Here is a 16,805-nt window from a genome sequence, read left to right as displayed (position 1 = left end):
CCTTTGCTAAGAAAGATTCAAATTCAGGGGCGTGATCTGGAAACACGGGCAGAGCTCCTGGTGAGTCAAGCAACAAAATCCTGCTTAATTCTGTTTTAGAATCTGGAGGTTTCCCCAAGACACCGATGCTGCCAACACCTCCTGTGACCCTCTGGTGACGAATAAGCAACCCCTGATCCGCCGACTGCACAGGCTGCAGTAATGGCCTGATGCTGCGGCTGGGCCTCGTTGGAGCTCTTTTGATGGTTCTCATCCTGCATGGGCGCCTTGGTGCTAGAGGGGAGTGGCTGTTGCCCCGGATGCTGCCTACCTGTATCCTGCCCCCGGGAACCATGGGGGTGACAGACTTCGGACAGCTCAGGGAGTGCTGGGTGCAGGGACTGTGGCAGCCATGGCAAGGGGAGGTGTGTGGGGCACATCCCGGCCGGATCTGGGCCTGTCGCGTGGGTTGACCTCTCCTGGCTTTCTTGGCCTACTGCTTATCACGAGGCGGGGAATGCAGCCTGTGGATACGGGTCACCCGGGACAAGCTCCTGGGGACCTTGAAGACGACTGGCCCCTGCCGGCTCCTGACACCGGATCGCTTTTCCACGTGGCTGTGCTTCTTCTACAAGCAGGCCAAGGATGTTGGCGGGGCCTGCAGCGGTCAGTGGTGGGTCCTTGGGACGGCCACGGACTGTGTGGTGGCGAACCGTAAGGGTGACTACAACCACGACCTGGAGGGTATATGCCATAAGAGAAACCACGTGGCCCTGGAGCACATCAGAGAGATACAGATTGGGCCCTCTGACGCAGTGCTGGGATCCCGATCTCGGCGTATGCCTGCACAGATATCTGAGGACCCTACAGAAAGTGAGGCACTGTCACTCTCTGTCGGGTTATTTGGAGTCGAACTTGGTCTCCCCTGGAGGTAGATCCAAGGAATGGGAGGCACTTAAAGGAATACTGAGGGGCGCCTGTATGGGACTGCCCTGTGGGGTCTGTAGACAGCTCCAGGCTGAGCTGGACAAAGAGGAGCAATTGTTTGTGCATGCTCAGACAGTGCACCCCCCTAGCACAGCCTCACTGAGGAAAGAGCACAACATACATGGGCGGATCATGGATATGTGGGACCATCTAGACAAATACACTCTGAAACAACACCAGCAGTGGCTACAACGCGGAGGCAAAAAATCTGGGCACCTTCTAGGCTGCATATTGCAAGGGGGCACTCCCCCTCCCCCACATCCCCCCGCCCCAGTCACAACGAGTCTAGTCACCCTGGACAGCACCAGGATTACTTTCAGGGCGGGCATTGTGGATGTGTTCCGAGCACACCTATAGCACGTGTACACAGAAGATCCAAATATCGGCACACACATCTTCTCCCCTTTCTTGGAGAGGTTTCACATCCCCAAAATTGGGCTGGTAGCATCAGAGGAGATGGATGAACAGTCAGGGTAAGAGGAACTTAGAACGGCGCTCAGTATGCTCCGCGAGCCAAGACGCCAGATTATGATGGATTCCTGTCTGAATTTGTGGCTATGTTAGCACAAGGACTGCTAGAAGTCTCCAAAGATGATTCAGAAAAGTGTGTTTTCCACCAACTATGCGGGGAGGTGAGATCTGTATGCTCCATAAAACAGGAGGTGATGCTATCTATCCAACAGCATATACGCCCCTCACAATGATAAACACCGACGTAAAGGTACTTAGCAAGTCCCTGGGGGAAACATCCTTAACAACGCGGTCAGTACACCGCAATGCTGTTACATCGTGGTCATTACAGCGACCGCATGTAACAACGCTATGCCATTACAACGCACGTCTTTACATCGACTTGCGCTAGATGGCGTGCTAACATTAAAAATGGTGTCGTTTACTATCCCAACACCTTCCCTACTGATAAGTGGACTGGAGTTGGAATAGTAAATTACACTTTTTTAATGTTAGCACGCCACCTAGAGCAAGTCGATGTAAAGACTTGCGTTGTAAAGGCATAGCGTGGTAACATGCAGTCGTTGTAACGACTGCGATGTAACAGCATGCGTTGTAATAACACACGTTGTTACATCATACAACCAGTCCCTGGCCATTCGCTTGTCACCTCATATGTCAAACCTGGTCCATGAAGGCCAGTGTGGTTTCATCCCAGGAAGAAATACCAGTATGAACCTTAGGCGTCTCACAAATGTCCTACACGAAACGCCGTAATGAGGAACTAGCACTTGTGGCGATCGACCTGGAAAAAGCTTTCGACACAGTGGACTGTTTTTTTTTTAATCCAGGTACTGCAGGTCATGGGTTTTGGCCCTCGATACTGCAGATGGGTCCGGCTCCTCTATGCAGAGCTGACTGCAAGGGTGGGGCGTTGTCACTCAGAGGCATGGAAACATGGTCGGGGAACACACCAGGGACCAGTATCCCCCCTCCTATTTGCACTGGCGATAGAGCCGTTGGCCATATGAGATAGAACAGTGTGTCCTATGGGCACATGGAGAACTCCAATACTGGGGTATACATATTGGCGCGGTGCAACATGTCATATCACTATATGCTTATGACACACTGCTCTATCTTGCCTAGTGTTGCCTTGCATTGGCTCTTGCAGCTGCTCGATGACTTTGGAAACATCTCAGGTCTTCATCTAAATTGCAATAAGTCCTTCATATTCCCTCTTGCCTCTCTTGTAGGCACGCCAGTGGATCGACTGCCAGTCCTAAGCCTAGGTTTGGAATTGGTGCAGTTTGAATACTCAGGGATCAAAGTAGCACACACCAGGCCCCTGTTACTACACCTAAACATGGACATGGTCTTAGAAGCTTTGAGGGCATTAGTGGCTTTCTGGAATACATTGCCCTTCTCTCTAATGGGCGGATGGCCATTACTGCTCCCATGGTGCCTGGATGTGTTGTAGAACTCTCAGCGTCCTCTCCTGACCACGACTTTACAGCAGGTTGACTCCATTATTATTTCACTCCTATGGGCGGGTTGGTGCAGCAGGGTGGCCCTGGCGACATTGACCAAAATATTCAAAGATGGGGGGCTGGAAGTCCCACGACTTGACCTATATGACTATGCCGCACACCTTCAACATGCAGCCAGATGGCTAGACCTGGGTGAGAGCTAGGAGAAACGGTTATTGATAGGCAGAGTTGTGGCGGATTGCTTGCCAGAGCAACATATGGTGGGTGCAGCGACTTCAACAGAACACCCGTACATAGTGCAACAAACTGCTCTCATCTAGCAGCGATGCTCTCAGACCGTCCTGAGGCCCCATTCCACAGGGAACATGTGGTGTGGACTCAGAAACCGATCAGCCAGTTAATGGACAATATGCCTTTCCAGGCATGGCAGGAGAGAGGATGTGCACTGTTGGGGGACTTACACCCCAGGAAGACATGCATCTCCTTTGAGGAGGCACACCAAGAATTTGCACTTGGCCCTGGTAATTTTTTGCAACTTGCAGTCCTGGCCAAAATAGCCAGGCTCGCTTGGCCTTCTTCTTACCGTGTTGCCCCCACCCCCTAACAAACATCTTATGGATCTGCGGCTCAGGACGCCACCTAATAATACTGATATACAGAGCTATGCAGGCGGAAGCAGCTGGGCAACCACCTCTAGCACACAACATGGGATTTGTTGGACCTTAGACTCACTGATAAGTACTGGGCATGGTTGAGTGACCTAATACATTCTGTCTCGGGTAATGCCTGTTATGTTATGTTAAATAATATTTGTTGAGCGCACGTACGCCCGTAGGCTTCATGGCGCTATTGGGAGGTTTGCAGAGACATAACACAACAAAAGAAAAGGACAAATTAACTATGGATAAGCTTGCCTAAAAAGCCAAGTTTTGAAGGCTTGTCTGAAAGCCAGAATGTCTTCATGGAGTCTCAGTGTCAGAGGCAGAGAGTTCCACAGGGACGCAGCTAGAAAGTGGAAAGAGCTGCCTCCCTGACGTTGTTTCCTAATGCGAGGCACCACTAACAAGCTCTTGTGACCCGAGCGAAGAGCACGTGAAGGGGTATACCTAACAAGCAAGCCGCTAATAAATCCAGGGCCCTTGCCTTGTTGAGCCCTAAAGATAATGCAGCCGGCCTTAAAGGTTACTCTCTGCGCTACTGGCAGCCAGTGGAGATCAGCAAGACCCGGCCTGATGGACTGCCACTTGGGTAACTTGCAGATCAGCCTGGCTGCTTGGTTCTGAACCAGCTGTAGTCTCCTGAGCTGCCCGACTTGAAGACCCAAATACAAAGCATTGGAGTAGTCCAGTCGGGACAGCACAAGAGCAATCACAACTTGGATCAGAGCAGGGTAGGTTAACAGGTGGGCAATTTTCCTGATCTTATAAAGTTGGACAAAACTTGAGGATACCACCGTCCCCACCTGACTTTTAAGCGAAAGATCTTCATTAAAAGTGACCCCTAGGCTTTTCACTGTATGAGACTTGGCCGGGGGATTTCCCATCTCTGGAGGCCAAAAATGTGGCCCCCAGTAAAGTTCACTCTTCCCAGGCAAAATCAATTCAGTTTTGCCCGGGTTTAATTTTAGATGATTAAGACTCATCCATCTCTGGATGTGCACCATGGCCTCCCGAAATTCGGTGGCCGCGCCAGGGGAATCCAGGCGGAAAATCAATTGCAGGTCATCAGCATAGTTAAAAATTAAAGCTTTGAACTTTCTCAGTGAGTACAACAATGGCCGTAAATACAAATTAAATAAAAGTGGGGACAAGGACGATCCCTGAGGAACTCCACATTCATTTTTAATTTTAGGGGCTGTAAAGGTTCCCAGTCTCACTGCCTGGGTACGGTCCGAGATAAATGATTTCAGCCAGCCCAAGGCCGAGCCTCTAAGGCCCGCCTGCTCGACACGGTCGACCAAGATGGTATGGCCGACCGTGTCGAATGCGGCCGACAGATCCAGAAGTACTAGTGCTTGATGGATATCCTTGTCCGCATTGCATCTTAGTACATCCTGGACCGCCAGTGTCACCAACTCAGTAGAGTGGCCTGGTCGAAACCCAGCTTGATTAGGTTCCAAGTAACCTGTGGATTCGACAAAGCTAGAGAGACAACTAGAAGCATGTGCCTCCAAGATTTTTGAAAGAAATGGTAACAAAGAAATCGGACGATAATTTGATGGATCGTGGGGGTCCAAGCCAGGTTTTTTAATCAGTGGAATAAGTAGAGCGTGTTTGAACCCTACAGGAACCTTTCCCTGGTCCAGTGATTTATTTAGTAGGGGAAGGATCCCTTGAGGTATGGTTTGCCCTATTTCTGTAAAGATATAGGGTGGACAGATGTCGTCGGGTGAGCCAGACTTGACACGTGCCAGGAGTGCGAAAAAGGTTTTAGAGTCTATAGCCGGGAAGGCTTCTAACGTGACAGTGTTATAAAAAATATCATCCAAGGGAGATGGTGTAGGGGAGCTCACAATATTGCGTTTTATCATGATAATTTTCTCTCTAAAATATTCATTCAGAGAATCGCACAGCTTCTGAGTGAGAACTATTGAAGGGGCTGTCCTATCATCGTCGCAAAGCTCTTTAACTATGTTAAATATATCTTTAGTTTTATTGGATGAAGTTATAATTCTCTGAGAGAAGTAGCTGGTTTTATGTCTGTGCAAGATTTTTTGGAACTCCTTCCTAGCAGCGCAGTACACTTCTCTGTCTTGTGGGGAGTAGTTTACTCTCCACTTCCGTTCCTTTTGTCATACCCCTAATTTAAGAGATCTCAGTTCTTGGGTGAACCATTTATGGGCTTCATTCCCTCTAATACTAGGAACCTGTACAAGGGGGGCGAGAAGGTCAGCTGCATGTCGTAGCCAGTTTGCCAATAATTTTTCGCCATGATCCAGGTCATCATGTGGCAAAGGTATGGATTTACTTAATACATCAATGAATCCAGGAAGGTCTATGGATTTCCATTTACGAAATTCTTTGCCCATGGATGATCTAGCCTTAACATTCATTCGTATTTCTAACATGAACTGAATTAAAAAGTGGTCTGACCAAACACACGGCCTAATAACAGGGTTAGACAGTGATAGGTTGTGTGTCCAGATTTGGTCAAGATTGTGACCTTTTTGGTGGGTAGGTGAATAAATATGCTGGGTGAAATTAAGATCTGTAAAAAGGTCTCTTAGTTCTGCAGCTTGAGTATCTGTATCTAAGCTATCAAACCAATAATTTAAATCCCCAATTAGAATGGTTTTAGAGCAACTGACTGCATATGAAGCCAGCTGCTCGGCCAGAAGAGATGGATAATTGGCCATATATTGGGGGGGCGGTATATCAAGACCAGGATAAGGGCCCCACTCTCAGTGTCTAACTTGATCACCAAATTCTCTGTATCCGGGAGAGTCAGAGAGGGTAATTCCCTGAAATGAAGGGATTTAAGGATGATAGCTGCTACGCCACCTCCCGACTTCCCGGAATTACGGTTGGCTGTCAAAATATAGTATTCTGATTTAAGTTGATACACTACAGCTACCTTCACAGGACTTACCTCACTCCTAAGGACATGCACAGCATGACCTCGACCTGCAAAGACAGCTGCCCCCACTGTGGAGCCAGTGGCGCCGACTTCCTGCACTTAGCCTGGTATTGCAGCCTGGTACAAGACTTCTGGTGAGAGGTGGTCGCTGACATAACCAGGACCACATGACTGCATATAGTCCTTTCTCCCTAATACTGTCTCTTAGGCAATGTCAAACTACCAAAAGGAAGGAAAATGTGATATAAAGTTTTACAGATGGTGATTGGTGTTGGCCAGTCATAGGGTTGCCATCACCTGGATGGGACAACGGGCGCCCGAGATAGTGCACTGGCATAAAGATGAACTAGAGTGTACTCTAGCGGAGGAAACTCATATGAAACTTAGCAGACGAAACGACAATTTGACCAATGCTCTGTCGGACTAGACAGAATTGTGTGACATGCCCCTAGATCCAGTGTCGGACTTCACTTCAACGGACAGTGACAGTGCCGACGACAGCGGGGGAAACACATTGGTAGGAGGCCCCATCCCAGACAAGTTGAAGGGGAGATGGAGTATAGTCCTGCAGTGTGAGGCTGGTTGTTTTTATGTGGAGCAAGATGTGCCCAGTATATGAGGCAATGTCAACTGTAAAACTGTAATTGATCTATGTGCACTTCATTTACTACTGTATACATAACTGCTTGCTGATTGTCTTCTCTGTATTGTTATATTAAATTGAAAAATAAAGGTTTTTAAAAAAAAAGAAAAGAAATATTCAATTTCCCTTAGCTTCCGGAAGCGCCTAAATGCCTGTTTTTTCTTCTCGCAAGCCTGTTGTTCTATCTATGACTAGCGTTGGAGACCCCCTTCTAGAAATCTTTTTAATATAACATACCATAACATACAATATCTGACCTTACCATACCATACCATACCATACCATAAATACCATACCATAACATAACATAATATAACATAACATTACAATTGATAATGTAGGAGCAACCCTAGTCTGAATCAGTGCAAAGGAAGGAAAATGTTTTCTATTTCTATTTAATAAGCGAGATATATGCAGTACCACAAATTCAATCGCATAGAGGCGGGGGAATGGAACATTGGAACTGAACCACTTGTTTAATAAGAAATATTTTATGTCTGTCTCTCTCTCTCTCTCTCTCTCTCTCTCTCTCTCCAGCGAAAAAGAACGTAGAAAAGGCTCAGATTGTGCTAGTTCAAAAAAGCTCACACTTGTGCTCGAAAGAGGCTTTCTCAATACCCTGAAGTGCAAGGGGACTAGTATTAATGCAAAGGAATTCTAGAGACTCCATCTCTGTGTGCTGGTGCAAGTAGACTGATGTTAGTGGAAGAGAGTCTCTCAATCGGTGTTAGGGAACGAGTGTTAGTGCAAAGTGACTAAAGAAGTTCCCTCAGTCCAAGCAAGTGCTACAGAACTAGACATGCTCCCTTGGTTTACATTGTTCAGGCAAACCTGTGTCTATACAAGAGAACTAGAAAGTGTCATTCAGACTTTGTTAGTGTAAGAAGACTGGTGCGGGGGCAAAGTGCATAGATACTCTCATTGCTAACAGGTACTACTACATTAAATCTAGACTCTAGAGAAACAAAAGTTTGGACTAGCATCTTCCACAACTTTTTCAAGACAAGCAAGAACCCATATGACAACATGATATCAGTCAAAGGCTACTCATACCAACCATGTGACTTACATATCAGCACATACGACAGCTGTGCAAGTTTGCTACACTCATCAAACATCAACTTACATATCTTCACCATGTCTTCTTCTCCCGGAGTCTTCCTTACACTGATTTACCTGTTCAAAGCACCCTCACAAATCTTCCAGAGACACTTGTGTACATAAAACACCCCTGCATCGGAGGCATCCACGCCTCCCCTGTAATGCCTCTCCTAACTTTACTCCCATCCCTTTTATCCTACGCGATTGCACTTGAGATCCCACAAGGCGCTACAGAACCTATCACTCTCCCTTTGAACCTAGCACTCTCTCTGAGGATGCTCGCATACACACACCTGCTCCCATGATGTCAGAGGACAATAATGTCATCCCTGACCACATGGATACGGGCTCTCCTACCTTATGCCGTGAGACGTCAAGATCCAGTGCTCTCTCTCGGTGACGCTGCCACACCCAGTTCAGCCCCTATCTCGATGAACTCCAAAAAGCCTCCGAATGCACCATGAGTCTCCGAATGCACACCTTCCTTACACATGCTCATACCTGCTCACACCTAACAGCCTCAACACCAGCCTGCAGACGACTTTAACCCTAATCTTAGTAGTCATATCACTTAACTCCGAAAGACATTGCTCACTATGACCATACTGGTGATTCATTCCTCTACATCTCACTGTAATGATACCTTGAAGAAGGCACCTTCAGGAGTGACCCTTTTAAATAGCACTGTGTCCGATGACTTACCACGTCTATTATCTCGAAGCACACCCATGCATACCCTGCTCTCCATTGCAGTACATAACTCATGCAGGGGAACTCACATCAAACCTAATCTTGAAGATGAACCATACACTGCACACAAGATCTCGCCTAATACTTATGAAAGCCCTAAAGCTCTTCATGCCCACTCTCTCCACCATGACAGTGATAATGAGCTACTGTGATATATTCAGCCTCTGCTAAGGGTGACACATAATACACTCAAGAAAAGGTCCGCTTGCCATAGATATATCACACCTGTAATTTGCACCTACACATAATTCTTCACAATAGGACAAAGCTCACTCAATTTGCATCCTGATAAACTGAAGATCGGCTACCACTAACATTGATGTCCTCTCAGTATTATTGTACGGACATGACACATACATATTGTCCTCTTGGAAACATACATACTAAACACCTTGCTGACTTCTCTAACCATAATGAACACCTTGAAAACCTCTCAAGTCATACTAAACACCTTGCTAATTTCTCAAACCATAATAAACACCTTGCTAATTTCTCAAACCATACTAAACACCTTGCTCACTTTTCAAACCGTAATAAACACCTTGCTAATTTTTCAAACCATAATAAACACCTTGCTAATTTTTCAAACCATAATAAACACCTTGTTAATTTCTCAAACCATACTAAACACCTTGCTCACTTTTCAAACCATAATACACACCTTGTTAATTTCTCAAACCATACTAAACACCTTGCTCACTTTTCAAACCATAATACACACCTTGTTAATTTCTCAAACCATACTAAACACCTTGCTCACTTTTCAAACCATAATAAACACCTTGTTAATTTCTCAAACCATACTAAACACCTTGCTCACTTTTCAAACCATAATACACACCTTGTTAATTTCTCAAACCATACTAAACACCTTGCTAATTTCTCAAACCATACTAAACACCTTGCTCACTTTTCAAATCGTAATAAACACCTTGCTAATTTTTCAAACCATAATAAACACCTTGCTAATTTTTCAAACCATAATAAACACCTTGCTAATTTCTCAAACCATACTAAACACCTTGCTCACTTTTCAAACCATAATACACACCTTGTTAATTTCTCAAACCATACTAAACACCTTGCTCACTTTTCAAACCATAATACACACCTTGTTAATTTCTCAAACCATACTAAACACCTTGCTCACTTTTCAAACCATATTAAACACCTTGTTAATTTCTCAAACCATACTAAACACCTTGCGCACTTTTCAAACCTTAATACACACCTTGTTAATTTCTCAAACCATACTAAATACCTTGCTCACTTTTCAAACCATAATAAACACCTTGCTAACTTCTCAGACCATAATAAACAATTTGCTAACTTCTTAAACCATACTAAGCACCTTGTTATTTAGTGTGTATAAAATAGAATGTAAGGAGAGAACATCTAAGAATAGTGGGGGAGTTTCCTACATTCACAAATGGATGTATGACGGAAACCACACATGCCATTACCATGCGAACCATTACCCAGCAACCTTCAGCAGAGCAGGAACAGCTTTCAACTGCCAGAAGGCAACATTCTCACACAGAAGCATAGAACATACAAGTACAAAGGTTCCAACTACAGGTGCCTGGGAGGCACAGCACAGTAAATACTACACAATGTTTTTGCCACAAATTGCCTTTACCACGCAATTCATTACCAAGCATATGCCTTTACCACGCATACCTTTACAACGAAAATGTACATATATCGCAGGTAAGTGAAGCCCCTTCTTATTTTCAATGTCCCAGAACCTCTTACATTATGTCTGATATCAGAAGAGTCTCTTAGGTGAGGGACTCAGCAGGAGCCACCTTGGAGATGTGCCTCTTTGGTAATGTCATAGCTCACTGGAGTCCTTTAATGGTGTCCGGTGTTACAGGAATCCCTCAGTGGTGTTTGATGTCACAAGAGCATCTCAGTGGTGCCTAATATCACAGATGCTGCCCTAGTGATATCAAATGCCAAAGATTGCCTCAGCGGGGTCAAATGCCATGCAAGCTCCCTTAATTATGTTTCTTGTCACAGGAGTATCCTCAGGTCAGATGCCACAGGTGCCCTTTGTCATGTCTTATGTCACATGACCGTCTCAGTGGTGTCAGATTTCACAGGCACCCCCTCAATTGTGTCGCAGGTCACTGGAGCCCTTCAGTGGGGTCAAATATTGCAAGCGCTACCTCAGGGATGTCAAATTCCAAAAGAGTCCCATGGTGGTTTCAGACATCCCAGGAACTCACTCAGCGGTGGCCAGTGTCACAGGAAGATAGACAGATGTCTCAGGAAACAGATAGGAGTGGAAGACCTCACAAAAATCAAAGGTAGGTGCAGGAGAGCCAGGTCCGTGCCGAGTTTTCATGATCACCAATATTTAGTAAACAATTTCAGTGTAGATTCAATGGTCCTAATTCACAACGTCATTTTGCTCATTAGAAGTAATTTTACGAACAACACTGGAGGGATCTGAACCTGCAAGTCATTCCCATAAGGTAACCTCGCAGGCGTAGATCCATTTACTCCTGCTTAATATTACCCCATGGTCATGTAATGTTATGCAAAAGTGAATCTTATGCAGATCATGACTTGGTTTGTCTTATACGTTTGTGAAGACCCACAAACATCAGTTTGTGATGTTTACAGATATGCACCTGTCAACGGCTGTAGTAGAGCCCCTCCAAGGGTGGGAAGGGAAAGGAACACCCCCAAACTAAGAAGTGTAAAGGAAGGGGTTTCTTCATGGAGAAAAATGCTTTCCCGGAAATAGAAGGAAAAAAAGCTGTTGCTCAGAGTACTGGGTTTCCACAAAGTGATGTTGGACTGGGTGTACAATTCTATATTGGTAAAAAGGCTTATGCACAAAACGTCACTGTGACAGCTTTCCAGACATTCCACAGGGAACTTTTTATGGTTTGCCAAAATTCGCAAACTTACACCTTTTTGTTCGTAGGAGTACGTGAACAGGTGTAGTATTATACGTTTTATTTCAGTCTCAGTCTCATTGTACGTAAACTCACTGACAATGGAGTAAGGGAGGAGAGGTTACCCAAAGAAACTCTTCTTAGAAAAATTTAATTTGCAAATGTGATTGTAATCTAAATTTACCTCCCATGAGGAATAGAAGTCCAGCCACATACTGCATGAGCCCCCGGTCCCAGCAGCACCCCAGCACCCCGATGATCCATCCAAAGAGGATGATGGCCACGGCCATGCCCATGAAGCCAGCGGTCATCCTTCGCAGATCTGTGATGGAGATACAAGAGAGAGAAACAAGGCAGAGGGTTACTAGAAGCAGCCGAGAGAGTGGTACCTTAGACCTCCCATCTGCTCCTGGGGAGCTCCTGAGGATGGCCAGGGAGGCAGCATACCCAGAACAACAACATGAGTCTAGAAACATGGAGTCAAGAAGTCATAAACATTTGCATCAAACAGCCCTACATTCCAGCTGGCAGCCTGGGCATACCAGCCTGAAAGTACGTCAACACCCAGACGTGCCAAGATTCACCCACTGCAACGCAATCCTACCAAGATATCTGCAATGTTGAATTGCTGAATTAAAAAATGATGCGGGCCATATTCACTACAGACCACACACTAAGTATCTCATCGGCTATGCTTACACTACAAATTATGTGTTTGTGCGACAACTGAACATAGGTCAATTACTGAACATGTGTAATTTCATGGAAATTAAAAGTGTTACACATAGAAATATTACACAATTTTCTCTTTACCTATTGTTTGCGCCTGCTTTATTTGGTACTAGAGTATTAAGCAAAGCTCGGTTGCACTAATTTGCGGTACTTTAGATTTGCCTGGATCCCTAGCAGTGTTTGTTCTGTTCCCACCCCATTAGACCCACTTGGCACAGATTATCAGAGGTTTTGTGCTATTCCTGGCGATACTGCTTACTGTTGGACTCATGTCCACATTCAGTGCAAAACGCCTTTATGTGCCCAAAAGCTGATGAAGCTATTGTTTGCGATGGTTTTGCATTGTAGTGCACCAAAGAGGATCTTGGTTCTCACGAGGGAACCAACAACATCCGTGAAGAGAGACGCGCAAGCAGACCCGTTGGCCAGATAAGTCTAGATCAGCGGCAGCAAAGTGGCCGTAACACACACCAGAAATATAAAACACACAAGCAATACCAATGCCTAGCACAGTCCTCCACATCCCTCAGTACACCATGTATATAACTAACATGACACTTTATTCTCACCAACATTCACTTACTCAGCTGATATACCGGACAGCTTCACTTTTCACAGCCTTTCTTCACTCATCATCCACAAAGCATGGCTGACCTCACCTCATCACACATCTTAGACACCCTAGTGTCAGAAGGTTACTGCAGTCAACATATTGACTACAATGTCAACCATGAATCAGGGCTCACATTCATCCATAAAGATGCAAAGTGTTACAATCTACAAGAACCATACAACTATGCCATTCTATTTTTCGACTACCACACACGCGATACCCAGCACCAGCAAACCAAATCAAACATCTGTCTTGCTCCTTTATACTCATCCAAACAAGACATATCCACCAGCTTCCATTCCACGTAACCTATAGATAATATAAAGGTACTTCTTTATTCTCTCTGTAATACCTTCAAAGCTGCTGGTAACATATATGCTCCACTGAAATTATGGGCCATAAAAACAAGACCATACGACTTCTGGCACAAGCCACAATTCTCCCAGACAGCAAATGCTCCATCTGAAAACAAGAAACTTGGCATGAAACTCAATCCTAGGGCTATCTAGCATAACTAAAAACTAAAATTAATGCATAGAAATGTCATCTCCTCCGCCAAACCTGCCTACTACACTTCTACCATTATGCTAGCTTTCATTAGAAGCAACCTCTTTTCAAAGCCATCAAACACTGCACTAATAACTTTCGATGGACCACCAACTCCGCAACCAACAGACAGTTGCCATGATGTTAACACATTCTTGATGGAAATATTGACACAGTCAAATAGTACATCAAGAGTGCCAAATGTATCATCAGTACAGCAGCCTTCTCAACCCACAACATACTGAGTTGGACTTTAAGATACTAAACTATAGATTTCACAATCATCCACATGTGCATGAAACAACCACCTATGAAGATAACCTTTACTCACTGATTGTGGAAGCCCTCACCACGAAAGCGCACCATACGAGATATCTTCATAGACATTCTCAAGCAATTCATAACAAACTACCCAAGTATGAACCCACCATCCATTCATCCAAAACATTATAGAAAAGCTGTTTCCATCCAGCTGCAAGAGAATATTAACATAAAGTACCTATATGACTAATTGCTGCATACAGTGCTTTAGTTTTCAAACGAATGCAATACAATGATGGATGCCACACCTCATTGCAGACAAGAGAGAATCGCTACCTCCCTGGCCTACTTGACTGATTGACTACGTTCACCAATGTGGACCATCAAGCCATCTTTAACATGTTCACAGATACTCACTGGCGCTATCTCTCATTTACACTGTCTTTGATTTGTTCCAGATCTAGATCTCTGCTCGCTCTTAAGTTGCGTAGATGGGCTCTTCGAGATCTAAACAGTAACTAGTGTCCCATAATGATCCATCGTCTTTCTCAACAGTGACAATCAAATTCTGCATCAAACCATCAGTTTTCCAATGACGGCCAATACTACCTTGAAAGATATCAGCAAATCCAAAGATTGCCCTTCCATGATGAAAGCATGGACATGCTGTTACCTAAAACTGATGCCAGACACGAAACAAATCAACCTCACTGCCAATGACACCAAACAAGCTCAGATCAAAGCGTGGATCTCAGATATAAACCTTGAAGGATTCACATCACAGCTGAGCACAACATACATTCACTTGACTCTGACCTCTCAGCAAACGTTGGCTTCAACAATAAACCACAGCCAGCCCTTTTGTGGGGAAAGTTAAGCTATGCCTCCCTGTGGCTGGCTTTGAAAACACCATTGGAGCCCTGGTTCCCACACATGTGACATGTCTTGCTTTGTTCACCATTGCCTTGAAAGCATCCTTCATGCAACAGGATGCCTCAATAAATGGCTGAAACAAAGCAACTCTGTGTATTCCAATGTAACAGGTCCTAGCTGGCTACCCCTCAGGAGCTGCATCACCTTCAAGATTTTTTGCATCCCATAAAAGGCATTTCCAAACACCACTCTATCCAGCTATAAAAAGCTAACACCCCACTGAGCCATTACATACCAGAAGCCGACATCACTCGACTAGAAGTAAACTTGAAAGAAACAGAGAAGCTCAGAAGCAAGCTTTCCCAGATGTTGCATCATTCCTTGCACACCAGGCTCATTCCTTTGCTATTATAAATCATAGTAGAACTGAAGGTGCATATCTTGAAAGTGCGTTTATCCCTACCCACCAGAGGAGACCTTCTCCGCTCACCCAGTACTAAAGCCTTTACTCGTACTTTAATATATGATCTGTCCCGTTTTTTGTGTAGCCTTGTAAATGTGTGTTAATATATATATATATATATTGCCCCCCTGTTTTTACCAGCTGCAATAAAGTAAGAGCCTGTGAAATACGTGGTCCGTCTCCTGCTTTGCCTCGCCGGTCCTGGTCGGATCAGGAAGTGGCGTCTGTGGAGTTTTATGCATATATATATATATATATGTTTGTGTGTGTAAATGAGTGCACACAGGCACAAACACATTTACACGATTACATTTCATATTAGCTATGGCAGGACTTCCACACTGATCCCCCTGCCCTCCTTCCAACCCTGTCTCCCTTCTGATGGGAGCATGCATCCGACCTCCTCCTGCGTTGTCAACAGAAAGAGATAAATCACTTTTTTTCAGTCTTCAGTGGCACCTGTGAAAGGATAGCATGCATTTCAATTCTGCTTTGCTCAATTGCCTGACCTTTGTCCCAAAAACTGGGACATGTAGTTAAACTGGAGAAAATTATTGGGACACCGGGACAGTCCACCAAAAACCAGGACTGTCCGGGGAAATCCGTACATCTGGTCACGCTATTGGTGGACAACGCAGATTTAAAAAGGCAAAAGATTTATTTCAGGACAACAGCCAGGAGCAGATTGACCTCTTGCTGGCCAGTGGTCAACTGTCCCTCAAGGAACTTCCGCACTTACACAATGCAGCGGAATCTCACAGCTGTAAGATTCCACTAACAACTTAGCACATGCCAGATATATTTGATTGCGGGCTGAAAGCTCTTTACAACATACTACATGGCTGGTAGTATTTAACCCCTCCCATGCTCATGACTCGTCATGACCATTGGAACGCTCACACGCGGGTATAATTCCCCTGCTGTTCTGAGCGTTCCATTAAACGGGTGTGTTCGTGACGAGCTCAGCTTGTCATGAGCACACGAGAACTGTGGCTCATGACGAGCTGAGTTCATCATGAGCACCGGGGCGCTGTGCGCGCACCCCCTACCCCCAGCACAGCAGGGGAATGTGCCCCGCAGCCAAGGGGTTAATCCACTTCCAGACGCTCCCTGCCCTTTTGTCTCACTGCTGCCAGTTCCTGCTTTTTAGGTTGCACCTTCACAGCGCTTGCGCTGTCCTTCAGAAATCTGTTGTTTTTAATATAAACTTAGAAGGGCCTCCACTTTTTCGTAGCTTCTCATTGGTTCCTGTGCACGCTACTTACCCTTCCTCCATTTCTATTGTCTGTAGCATATTTTCCGGTATTTACCAATGCTTGTTCCTCGTCTGCTTCTCTTATCAGTTTCCCGCCACCGAAATACTGCTAACATCCGCTTTGGTGGAACTATGGGGCATATTACGAAGCAATAGCGATAATTATCGCTATTGCTT

General features: G+C 45.1%; 1 protein-coding gene across 1 annotated transcript in view; it reads right to left on the bottom strand.

Moving 5' to 3' along the window:
* TMEM178B (transmembrane protein 178B) overlaps positions 1-16,805 on the bottom strand; it is a 679,849-nt gene that overhangs the window by 79,047 nt on the left and 583,997 nt on the right. The window contains exon 3 of the mRNA XM_078668203.1: positions 12,070-12,207. Coding sequence (XP_078524329.1) covers positions 12,070-12,207 — 138 coding nt within the window. The remainder of the gene's footprint in view (positions 1-12,069; positions 12,208-16,805) is intronic.

The sequence above is a fragment of the Lissotriton helveticus genome, chromosome 1_1 (genome assembly GCF_964261635.1).
Source record: "Lissotriton helveticus chromosome 1_1, aLisHel1.1, whole genome shotgun sequence".
In the NCBI taxonomy this organism is placed as follows: domain Eukaryota; kingdom Metazoa; phylum Chordata; class Amphibia; order Caudata; family Salamandridae; genus Lissotriton; species Lissotriton helveticus.
Note: the sequence above shows the minus strand (reverse complement) of the source record. Positions and strands in the feature narration are given on the sequence as shown.